Raw genomic sequence first — 12,154 nt, 5'->3', positions numbered from 1 at the left:
TAATACATTTTAGTCTATTTTTTTTTCATTTGAATTTCTCAGTTATTAACTTATAATGGTATTAACCAAATAAGTTGTAAAATACCCTAAATATTACGTCATTTGTGAATCGAACAAACAGTTTTACTGCTTCTAATTTGTTTTAGTGGCCAGACAAATGTCAGGACATCATGCAACTCCAACAGGGCTTGACGGCATGGGCCATAAACACTGGCCTTGTCAGTCAGTCAACGTTAGCGCGGACAAAGTGCGCAAATCGCACAGACATGTCGAAGCCGACCCCTGGGGTCCCGGCCTGATAATTGCACAACAGCTGAACGCACCGTGACGTCATTAACGACTCTCTGTCGACCCGGCGCCAGAAGAAAAAGAAAAAAGGCATTCGGTTGCAAGTTGAACTGCGAATACCGAGCAGATAGATTGGCTTTTGACGTTTGTGTCTTAGCTCTGATGTCTGTCGCTAAAAGCGAACATTGCGGTGAAAGGCCCCTGTCGGACGGATGACGTCACTGGGTACGAATTGCAAATTGTGACGTCATTGCGATTCAGGGAAGTATGAAATGTTTAGGTACCTAACTAGTTTGCGGGGGATTTTCATTTTTAAATCCAAAGTTTATTATTGGTTTTTAATGAGCACAAGCACTCATATATATTGTTTATTGATATCATCGGTATTATCGACAATTGTAAATTTATCCATAAGTTTACAATAAATGAAACAAGACTTATTTAATATTGTCAACAATTCATAAACATCACAGGCATTCGTCTCTTCCATCTTTAATTACTGCGGATAATTTTAAAGCAATGCGACATTACTGTTGTTAATGATAAAATATTAATAAGCAAAAATGTATTATATTCGTCCTAACATAAAGCAATATTGAAAAAGCTAGGTCTACTTACCTGAAGTGGACAGCTCCGTTCAACCTTTACTAACCAAAGAACGGCAAAAAACCTATGCGGGGCAATGACCGCTAAAAATCATTTGACTGTGCTCAAAATTGAACTTCAGCTGTTGGACGGATGTGTAAAGTTTCGGCGGATGCGTAAGTCATCGTTGGTATGTACAAATCATTTGCGGATTTGTATATCATCTTGAGCGGCATTGCTAACAGTCAATGTTTTAACGGATTTTGTGGCAAGTATATATTTTCTCAAAGGTTGTACGGCTTTAGGTACGCAAGCCGTTATCGTTATCAAACACCACTTTGAAGTACCTGATCCAACCAGTGTTGTAATCAAGTCGTTTTTAAACGACTCCCAGCGAAGTCATTTGTAAAAATAAGTCCTAGCAAAGTCTTTTTGAATTTGTGGTGGCAGTGGCCATTTTTACATGTTTAATTAATCGTTTTAAGTAATTAACGAATAACAAAAACATGCGCCCCTTTATTATTTTTGTCTATTTATCAAAATTGTTATAACGCATCCTTACCAAAAACATCCTGTTGTATATTTATCAAAATTGTAATAATATATCTATTTATCAAAGAGCTTTATGTGTCTAAACTCGAAAATGTATTACGGTAAGGATGCGTTATGACAATTTTGATAAATAGACAAAAATAATAAAGGGGCGCATGTTTTTGTTATTCGTTAATTACTTAAAACGATTAATTAAACATGTAAAAATGGCCACTGCCACCACAAATTAACAACAAGTCAAGTCCCAGTAAATTGGAGCAAGTCAATTCCAAGTCAAGACATTGTCAAAAAAATTACACGTTCCCGTCGGGTAATGCGGAATACCTCAAATAAAAAATACCAAAAACGCAATATAGGCTACAGCAAGCAAGTTGTTTTATGTGCAAACTTTAGGATAAATCACCAAAATTAATAAAACAGTTGCCTAATGTAAACATTTCATTTCACCCAAGTCATTTGTCAAAAAGACTTAAGTCAATTCAAACCAGTTGTCCAAAATACCTTAGTTAAGTCATTTAAAAACACTGACTTATGTGCATTGACTTAATTCGTTACAACAATGGATCCTACAGCTGCAAGCATACATATGTGTGACGTGTATCGATATGATTGGACAGAACACACAATAAGATTTACATAAAGCAACAATTCATCTAAAGTGTAATAATCTATAATTAGGTCCAACGACATAATAAAACCAAATACGCAGTAATGTCTACGACGAAACAAGACTTAAAATCATCGAAATAACGCCTAAACGGCTTAAATAACACCAGAAAAAAAGAGAGGTTATGTTAGGATTATGGGGCACTGGTCTGGTTTTGGCTGTTTTGTTATTGACGTTATGGCGCTCTAGTTTGAACAACACAGTGTAGGCGCCGCTGTTGCTGTTTCAAGCCGAAGTTAACCATGAAATCAGGGGTTGGGTTTGGATTAAGTAAAAAAAAATTTTTACTTTGTTCTTACGTATTTTTCTGGCGAGTTTAAGTCTCATTCTATCATACTTCGACTATTTTGATCCTACTCCGACTATTGTTCTATTTTGGCCATATCGCGAACCGTGTTCAATTCCGACGTTGATGTTATTGCAATTTCGGTGTTATTGGTGGAGTCTAAGAGTCTGTTAGACCCAGTAAGACCAGGAACGAGTCGGACCCCGATCTCGGTCAAGTAAAGTCAGATTTAAACTTGCGCATGCGCGAGACCAAATTCAAAATCGATAAGGCCGCCAACTGTGAATTGTAAGGTTGAAAATCTTACAATCATCTATTGTAGATGAAAAAGTTATATATGGCCTACCTTGAATGGATTGCCGTATATAGCCTACATCTCATTTTAGACATAGGCCCAAATGGTGTAATACACAATATAGAGTCGGAACCGGATTCGAGACTCGATGAAATCGGCAAATTGCTTGAGTCGATCTCGGCCTATTATTAGTAACCGACTGCGCAGCGCTGTGTGCTAAGACTCCAGATTTTTTTCGAATTATAGTCGCTACAACCAAGGTTGGTTGGTATGAAGTTTATTTATACACAATATAATTCACTGAGAGTTTTTGTGGTATAATAATCAAAACCTTTTGTTCGGTGTAATATGTCATGCCACATACTAAAATTGTTGAGAAACATGTCAGCACAGATTAAAAGTTGCGTAAAATTAGTGAATGTTAAATTATTTAGGCCTTTTGTTGAAATAAAGACCATTATTAAAAAGACCCTTTTAAAGCCCAAATAATAAAGCTAGGGGAACGATATTTCCTCCTTCAATCTGTTTAACCTAACTTTTCGCTATTTTGCGAATGACTTCACATTAAAAAATTGAAATTCACCCAACTAATTTCCCAAGTAAGTCCGGTACTAAACCAAAATTTATATGGCGTTTTTTTATCAGAAGAAAATTTTTTGTGAACTATTAAGATGTTGAAAGGTTTTATTGTTCAATAATTTAACATTACTCTGAAACAATGTGAAAATCAAAAAACACTTGAAAACTAATGAAAATCCCAGTAAATCAAAATTTTGCTACACTTGGGTGCACATTGTAATAAACAAACACATCAGTAGAAAAATAAATAGGTTTTATTTACATTAAAATCGTGGTAATCGATTTAAGTCATTTTACAAGACGTAATAAACCTTGGAAAGCAATATGTCACATTTTGCGACCAAAAGTTGAAAACAGAGGCTGGTTGAAAAAAGGTTGAAAATCCTGCATCGCTAGAGACGCGTGTTGTTTCTATGAGCCCTACGCTAAATGCATTATTGATTGATTAATTGATCGTATCTCGGTATTATTTTCGTTTCTAGAAGTTAGACGTGCTTTGGAATTCTTTAGGCGTTTTTCAAATGATGTTGTACAATGCTAATGGCGCACGATATAATTATTCGCTTTTTAGTTGTATGACCAATTGCTTGAAATGTAATACGTCTCTTTGTGTTAATTGTCTGCAGACTTGTTTAATTAATGAAGACCTGTTAAACTCGCACTTTGCAATTGGGTCAGCAAAGTTTTAAAAACTTTTTTTCTATAAGTTCGGTTTTAGTTGTATTTTAACTAAGCAGTGAATATAAGCAACAAGTCTTCAATTGAAAATAGCTGAAGTTGAAAACAATGAAATGATGTTGTGTTTTGCAGCATAATGGTTGGAGGTTTTTGTTAGATGTAGTAACAATATTAAAGCCCATACAGATGCAGGTATCATTTTGACTGTTTTAAATATATTTTTTATTTATTTTTAACATCTAATCGTGCTTTAAGGTCAAGTTTGGCGCTGGTCTAAAATCCTGCTTTTTACAGCAACGAAACGAGTTGTCAAAATAAAAATTGCAATCAATAAATAAATATGGGAGAATAATAGTACTAATAAAACTTGACCTACCCAACTTAAAGGCTAATTCTCCCCCTTCCCACCTAACAAAAATTTGGCAGAATTCTAACCAGTGGCTATATTATGTTCAACATGATCTTTTACTTTTTTAAGGATGGTTTGAGATGCTCATTAGGCAGCTATTTTTAGTAACGAGGGTAGCATAATAACTGGAATAAAGTAAATTTTGCCGAAATATATATAAAACACAATAAGATGTCTCTGGAACATAGGTGCCCTGTAGTCCTGCTATGCTGTGGAGCTTTTAATCCTATCACACTCGCTCATACACAGATGTTTGGTGAGTGTTAGTTTATTTTATATGTTCAGGACTTCTTCAATTTTTAGTTTTGTATACCTTGGGTTTTACCAGTGTATTTTTCTTTCTGCAAAACATTTATACTCCACTGCCTAAGTTGAATCATTGGCTATCGCGCTGGGGAGTTTCAGCTTAAATTTGCATGGCTAAAATAAGTTTATTTCTAAAATTTGCATAGATGAAACTTCAGTTCTCTACTAATAAACGTGAGCGGACATAACTTTTAAGCGTTTTAGATTTCGCCTCTCAATGCATTTTACGGCGATATTACATAAAAAAACAGGTGCAACTGATAGTGAAAGTTTTATGTGGCCTTCTTATTTACTTCTCTGCAGAATGGAAGATAAATTTATAAGAAAACAAAATATGAAACTGTAATTGTGTTTGTATGTTTTGTTTTTCAAATTTCATACAACTGGTCTTCTATTTGCATATGATAAAGTTTATCAAAAATTTTTATTCAATTTCAGAGATCGCGAGAAATTTTTTGGAGCGCACAGGAAATCACATAGTCATCAGTGGGGTTATTTCCCCTTGCCATGATCTACATCCATCTTCAAGAGGAACTTCATCGACAGAACGGATAGCAATGTGCGAAACAGCCGTTAAAAAGCAGCTCTGGCTCAGGTGAGAAAATGAATAAATATTGTTTAGCTCTGTGAAAGCAAATTTGGAATTTTTTTTAAGAAACAGTGTAGTGTAAAAATGCACAAATTGATTAAAATTCTGCATTTGAATGCCAAGTAAAAGTTGGTTAAATATGTTGTGTTAAACCTTTTGTAATACCAGTACTTTTATACCTGTTTTTCATTTACAATTTTTTTACAACCTTTTTTAAAACACAAAGTCACAAAATTTGCATTCAATGATAAACATATTGTTGTTTGGTAAAAATTCAATCAGATGAAAGGCCAATACTATTTTTAGGACTTTTTAAATTTATTGTTGAAAATATTAATTGATTTTTTTTTCACAATTACACATCCAACTGAATAAATAAAATCTGCAGGACTTTATATGTACTAAATTTTTTTTAATCTGATTGGCAGTGTATAATGTTGTAGTAAAATATGAGTTTAAAAGGAAAACTTATATTGGTATATATCTGCCATAATATAAACATGTTTCAATGTCATTTTAAATGTGTGTTTAGTTATAAAAGTACTGAAAAATTAAACACAAATAATACAAGGTTGTACATAATATTTAAAAAAAATTTCTTAACATAAAAATGCATAGGGAGCCGCCATTTCTTTTCTGCACAGTGTATATATGATTTATTTCTATTTTACTGAATTGTTACTTTGGTGATTTGATTTCGCTATAATCAGTGATGAGGGCTTAAATAATTTTTATGCAAAAATGGCATGTTTCAAAGTTCAAAAAATAATATGCAAGGTTTACAACTATTCTGTCCAATGTGTTTTGAAAGTATGAAGGGATACCATGTATGTTTGTTTAATTAAGATAAATATCTGTCTATGAGGGGAAATTTTCTTCAGTTATTTAAAACTTCCGTAAATTTCCTATACAGTCAATCATATCCGGTTGACTTTAAAAGAAAATAACTCAACGGCTGTTTGTGCCTTATTGATTTTTAAATTGCCTTATTGGCTGGGAAGAATGACTGAGTAAATCCCAATGGAATAGGAATTAGTCTGGAGAACCTTTCAAATGCAATGTGCTACCATTAAAGCAAAATCAAACTAAAACAGTATATAATATGCCCAAGATTAATATCATTGCTTTTGAGGTATAGGCTACAATGGAAGTATAGGCATTTAAATGAAACGATGATGTAATGTGTAAGTGCCACAGCTCTCTCTGTAGTTTGCGCAGCCGGGAACGGATGTCTTCATGCAATTTTAATGTGTTTTTAGCCTTGTTTCTCTTGTGTCACTGGGTTTCGATCAGACTGAAAAACCCCAGTCTGTTCATTCGATAGAATGCGGTCAAACCTGACACGTTGAAACATGTTTTTTCGCAGTTCATTGCCTAATATTTTTTAATATTTCTTTTAGTGTCGACCCGTGGGAATCATCACAGACCGGTTGGGTAAAAACTGTAAAAGTTCTTCAACAAATCTCCAACAAAATTAAGGTATTTTCCCTTCAAACTTTTAAAGATGTAACTTTTCCACTATCAGTGAAGATATCTAGAATTTAGTGACATGCTATACAAGCTATACACTTATTCCTAACTTTTAAATAATTTTTTTTGCCATCAGTAGGGATATCTATAATTTATTGACATGCTATACAATCTATTCACTTATTCCTAACTTATAAATAATTTTTTTTTGCCACCAGTAGGGGTATATATCTAGAATTTAGTAACATGCTATACAAGCTATACACTTATTCCTAACTTTTAAATACTTTTTTTTGCCATCAGTAGGGATATCTAGAATTTATTGACATGTAATACAAACTCAAAACCTAACTTTTAAATAAAAAAAAGTTTTCTTTACTATCAAGAAGCTCCTCAAAAATTTTTTGATTTTAGTATACACATAACACATACAAAACAGTCTGAAGGGCCACATCACAGTTGTTGCACCAATATGTATATAAGTTTCAATGCTATCCACATATTAACTCATATAAAAGTGGCCTTTAAGAAGTAAAGCAAGTTTTTGCTAGATAAAATTTTTGTTGCGTTTTTTTACTCATACAATTTGCATTTTTACTGTTATTTATCTATTTTGTTTGATAATCTTCAAATATAACTTGTGTTATACTGTCTCTGGAATTTGTTTAATAAACTTGACCCTAATCCTTCATTGTCCACTTCTATGGTAACATCAGTTAACAAGCTGCTGGACGCTGTTAACACTACAGGGTGCCAAATGATAGTATTTGCACAGTGTTTGTTTTGTCAAGACAACTGTCAAGGATTTCTTGTCATAGTAATAGCCACATTTGCTTGTCATATAATAAATAAATCAGTTAATGTACAAATTAACATAATTTGGTGGTAGACTATCCCTTGTAAGAAATAATCTTTAAAAAAAAATTAAAAATTTGCCACTATATTGTTTAATTGTTTGCTTTTATTTTGTATCTATATTATTCTTTGGAATCTTTAAGCATTATTTAATACTAATCATATCTTTCTTTTTACTAGATGTTTTAAAAAGACATATATCTTAAAAAGTAGAAACTTGTAGATTTTATCCCCAAATAATAGTTGATGTATGGACCACAGTTTGTACTGTCACAAAGTATTTTTAAGCTTTATTTTCTTGTAAAATATTGTGATGTAAAATATTCCTAAAAACATTGCATCAAATTTCGGTTACTATAATATTATATACTTGTTTGCTTTTATGTAAATCTATCATCAATTTGAATCTTTAAATAATTATGTTGCACAAATTATTTATCTGTAATTAAAACAAATGTTTTAGAAGAGCATGTCTTTGACAGGAGAAAAAAAGTATTGTTTTCCTTAATTAATAGACCACAGTTTACATGGTTAGAAATTAGTTTTAAGTAATTGTTTTTTTCGCAGTCTGACTACGGCATTGAGGAGTTAAAACCAAGCCGCATTAACTCGAAAGCACCAAGATTTCCGCAAAGCGCGGTCACCCTTCAACCTAATGGATCACTACACCACCAAGTGATGCAAAATCGCAACAGAACGCAGCAATCTCCGTCCGTGATATCGTGTTCAACACACACTAACAAACCTGACGATAGTCTGGAGTTAAATGAAGCATCAGAACCAGACAGCAGAGGTATTGTTATTATGTATTACATATTTTTTTTTTTTTTTTTTTATTATATAATAATATGTAACTATGATTACTATAAAAATTTAATATCATTTATATAATAAAAAAAATATTTTCTGTAATATTTAGAATAATTTTAGATAAACTAATTTTATAAATTAGGTTTACATTGTCATTAAGTTTTGTAAAATTATTATCAATGTACAGGGTTGCCACAAAGTCTTTAAGTGTCTTTGAATTGATTTGTGTGTTACTAAGTCTTTAAAAAACCCTTTGTTTTTTCAAAGGCTTTTAGGTATTCTTTGAATTTAATTCAAATTATGTGAGTGCAGTTCAACGAACTATATTTTAACTGTTTTTATTCTGTTTCCTTTAAAGAAACTGTGTAGCAATCTTGAATATTTGTATTGGTAAGCTACTGCCCATACAATTGTTTTAACTTTTTGTCTGACTAATTATTTCCTGATGTGTTCTGTACTCTTAAAGTTTAAATTAAATGCATTTTTATCGAGCAATCTTTAATTTGCAAAGTAGACAGCGAAAAACACTTCATTGAACCTTGGGCTGTATTTGTATCGGTCACTTGCTTTACGAATCGTATTTAAGCAACATACAATTACATACCACTAGAAGTTTACATTAAAACATATTTAAAAAAAAAAAAAAAATTGTTTTCTTCTTAAACATTCCATAAAAAGTCTTGAACTAATAAACAATGCATAAAATAGGTAAATTAACTTTGAGAACTGGAAGTAATTGACATTTACTAAGCTGCATTGACTGTATTTTAGGAGTTGTTTTTGATCGACTGAGCAACAATTTTCAGAAGATGTGTTGTGCTCCACCGATTGCCTTCAATTTACAGGTGACTATATCACAATAACAAACATTTTTTGAGTTGTATGATACAGTTAAAGCAACCTTTAAAAAAGCTTTTTTTAGCAACTAAATAGGTTTTATTGCAGAAATGAGTTATACCAGCTTAGTTAGAGTTCATTACAATGTCCCAGATTTCATGCATATTCAACAACAATTAATTTATTCCTATTTTGCATAAAGCTTTTTAAGCAACCTAGTTTACCTACATACTAAGTTATATTTTATACACACTTTTTTCCTATGACTAATACCTTGTTAAAACTTGGTTAAATTATTAGCTATATTTTTTGGGAATAATTAAGCTAAATATTGAGAAAAATTATGAATGTAATTTTTAAATGTTTTTGTGGATGTATTGTTCACACAAAATTATAGATGTAATGGTAATATATTAAATATAGAGTCTGTTATTTTCATACAAATTAAACATTTTAATTATGTTCACAAAATTCATCTAGAGTTTTCTATTTTCTACTCATAGGACAACTTTATATACGGGGCTGCGTACGATCTACGACGAACGAGGGTGATGTTACTTTGCGGCGGAGATTTTCTCGAGTCGTTTGGAATCCCTGGTCTTTGGTCTGACGATGAGGCACGTAATCAATAAAATGGATTTTTTATGGCCGAGATCTGTTTTGCTCAAGCTTAATCCTGCTGTAATAATTCTTTGCTTTTCGTGTAACCTTTAATATGATTCGTTGAAAATATTTAGCAAGTGATGTTTAGGTAATTGAAAATTGCACCAATTTTTTTAAATTATAACACTGAGAAATATATAGACAATTTTATTGAATAGGTTAGATTTATTTCTTTTGCAAAACACCATTTTGCATTTTTTGCTGCAGTATGTCATTACCTTAATTATTTTAAATGCCCCAAAGCAAAATGGTGATATAGATTTTTCTACATAGTCAAATAAATTTTGACATTTATTTAAGCAAGTTACCACATGTTAATATTAGGATGTTGATATTATTAAAAAAACAAAACCAAAAAAATTCAATATTGATCTGTAATTACCAGCACCAGAAAAAAAAATTAAAATATCTTTGAAAAAGTTTCCTTTTTCTAAATTGTACCATCAGCACAAATGACATAACTTTTTTCAACAGATAAGCGAGATAGTTTCGGAGTACGGAATTGTTTGCATTCCACGAAACATTGCGTCGTCGAGCCCGAATAAGGGTCAGTGTATGCGCGACGCGCTTGACCGAATGCAACAGATATTCCATAAAGTTCAAGGCACCGTGATCATAGTCAATGATGCGCGACGTGCAGAAATCGCACACATCAGTTCGACAAAATGCAGGTTTGTGTTTTTTGTAATTGTAGTGCAAAGTTAAAAAAAAAGCTGGTTCCAAGTTATGTTTATTTTAATCAATGTTTCAAACAAAACTTTTTTTCATTCTAAAAAAAAAACATCCATGGATGCTACTTACGTTTTAAGAACCTATTTAGTTTTTTTGTGGACTTGGCACAACAATATAGGATTATGTATCAATTTTCAAAACTTAATTTAGTAAAAAACAATTGAAATATCAGATCAAAGTCGATAATAGACATCAAGTAATAGTATCAGTATCTGATATCAAACTTTACCCAGGGTTTACGTTCTAACTCAGCGTTTTCCAGGAAAAAAAATTCTTAGAAAAAAGAATAACAATCACAGCTTGCTACATTTACTATCGCTGAAGCAATTTTTGGCTAAACAACCTAAAAAATATTCCCTTTAAGTTGCTTCAGTTTGATTAAAGTAAAAATGCCTTGGTATTATATTGAACGGCTGAACCTTTAGCCTAAAATATCTGTTAACCAGTATCTTAACAGAATATAAAATATCGCGGACGTCAGAAATGTTTACAATATTAAAGATACCTGGACTGAAAAGCAAATAATTTGTTGAAACCTAACTAAAATAATTTACTCAGGCAATTGAATTTAAGGTTGTTAGTTACAAATATGTTAAGGTCAAAAAGCAGTTACTAAAAATTCAAAATGGTTTGCTTGATTACGAAAATTTTTTTTTACTATGCAAAACAAAATAAAACATGAAAACGAAGAACCTAATTTCATTTAAAGGAGTTTTGTGTTATTTAGGAATGCCATTCAAGAAAAAGACTTTCTTCAAGCGGAATCAATGCTTGATCCAAGCGTTCTGTCTTATGTAAAGAAACGGTGTCTTTATCGTTCCGAAAATCAACCTTGTGCGTAGTTAGTTGTGCTTAGCAGACTTGGACAACTAGTTTTATTTTACCTTTTTGAAATTAGATTAGAATTAACATTAGAGCATTTCAGTTTTTTCCAAATTAAATTAGAATTAGATCATTTATGATGTCTCGAATTAGATTAGAATTACTGTATTAAAAACCAGAATATCAACTATAATTTAAACTGGAATTACATATAATTATTGAATTAGAAAATTGTGTTTTTTGGCAATATTATATTGCTGAAAGGAACAACTTTACGAATGTTACATTGCCTGGTTTCAAAAGTATTTTAATTCAGTTATTCACAACTAATTTATTTAAATAGCAATTTATTCTCATAGAAATGTAAATGGCAAATATCCCTATGATTATTCGTATACGCAAATTGTATTCTTATCAGGCTGTAAATTTAACTTACCTATAAGTAGTTGCCATCAATCCAAATTCTTGGTTTCGACTGAGAGACCAAACACATCTTGGACAAAGCAGCATTTTTGGTAAAATCTGAATTAGATTAGAACGAGAATTACAACGTACAAGCAATTCATAAGTTCGATTAGGATTGGAACTAGTCGCATTTTGCTCTAATTCTTTGAATTAGAAAGATAGAATTATCTAGTTGTTCAAGTCTGGTAGCTAGATCCTTGCATGCAATATAAGCCCAGTCACATATCTGCTGTTGCACATTGTAAGTTATTGTCAAACCCACTGTT

General features: G+C 31.8%; 1 protein-coding gene across 1 annotated transcript; it reads left to right on the top strand.

Annotated features, from left to right (window-relative positions):
* Positions 1-4,414: 4,414 nt before the first annotated feature.
* Positions 4,415-11,945, top strand: LOC146131852 (nicotinamide/nicotinic acid mononucleotide adenylyltransferase 2-like). The gene is made up of 8 exons (XM_083397084.1): positions 4,415-4,595; positions 5,084-5,240; positions 6,635-6,713; positions 8,127-8,352; positions 9,141-9,214; positions 9,710-9,823; positions 10,344-10,540; positions 11,329-11,945. Exons 1-8 carry the CDS (start codon positions 4,511-4,513, stop codon positions 11,441-11,443), a joined length of 1,047 nt encoding a protein of 348 aa, XP_083253210.1. The 5' UTR covers positions 4,415-4,510; the 3' UTR covers positions 11,444-11,945.
* The last annotated feature ends 209 nt before the right edge of the window (positions 11,946-12,154 follow it).

Source organism: Ascidiella aspersa, chromosome 9, assembly GCF_963924565.1.
Source record: "Ascidiella aspersa chromosome 9, kaAscAspe10.2, whole genome shotgun sequence".
Classification (NCBI taxonomy): domain Eukaryota; kingdom Metazoa; phylum Chordata; class Ascidiacea; order Phlebobranchia; family Ascidiidae; genus Ascidiella; species Ascidiella aspersa.
This window is presented reverse-complemented; position numbering and strand designations above follow the sequence as displayed.

Bases quoted from the DNA above. Each gene is read 5' to 3' on its own strand.
- LOC146131852 (XM_083397084.1), top strand. From the start codon at position 4,511: ATGTCTCTGGAACATAGGTGCCCTGTAGTCCTGCTATGCTGTGGAGCT. The intron at 8,353-9,140 runs GTATTGTTATTA...ACTGTATTTTAG, and splicing joins ATCAGAACCAGACAGCAGAG to GAGTTGTTTTTGATCGACTG. The intron at 9,824-10,343 runs GCACGTAATCAA...TTTTTTCAACAG, and splicing joins GTCTTTGGTCTGACGATGAG to ATAAGCGAGATAGTTTCGGA.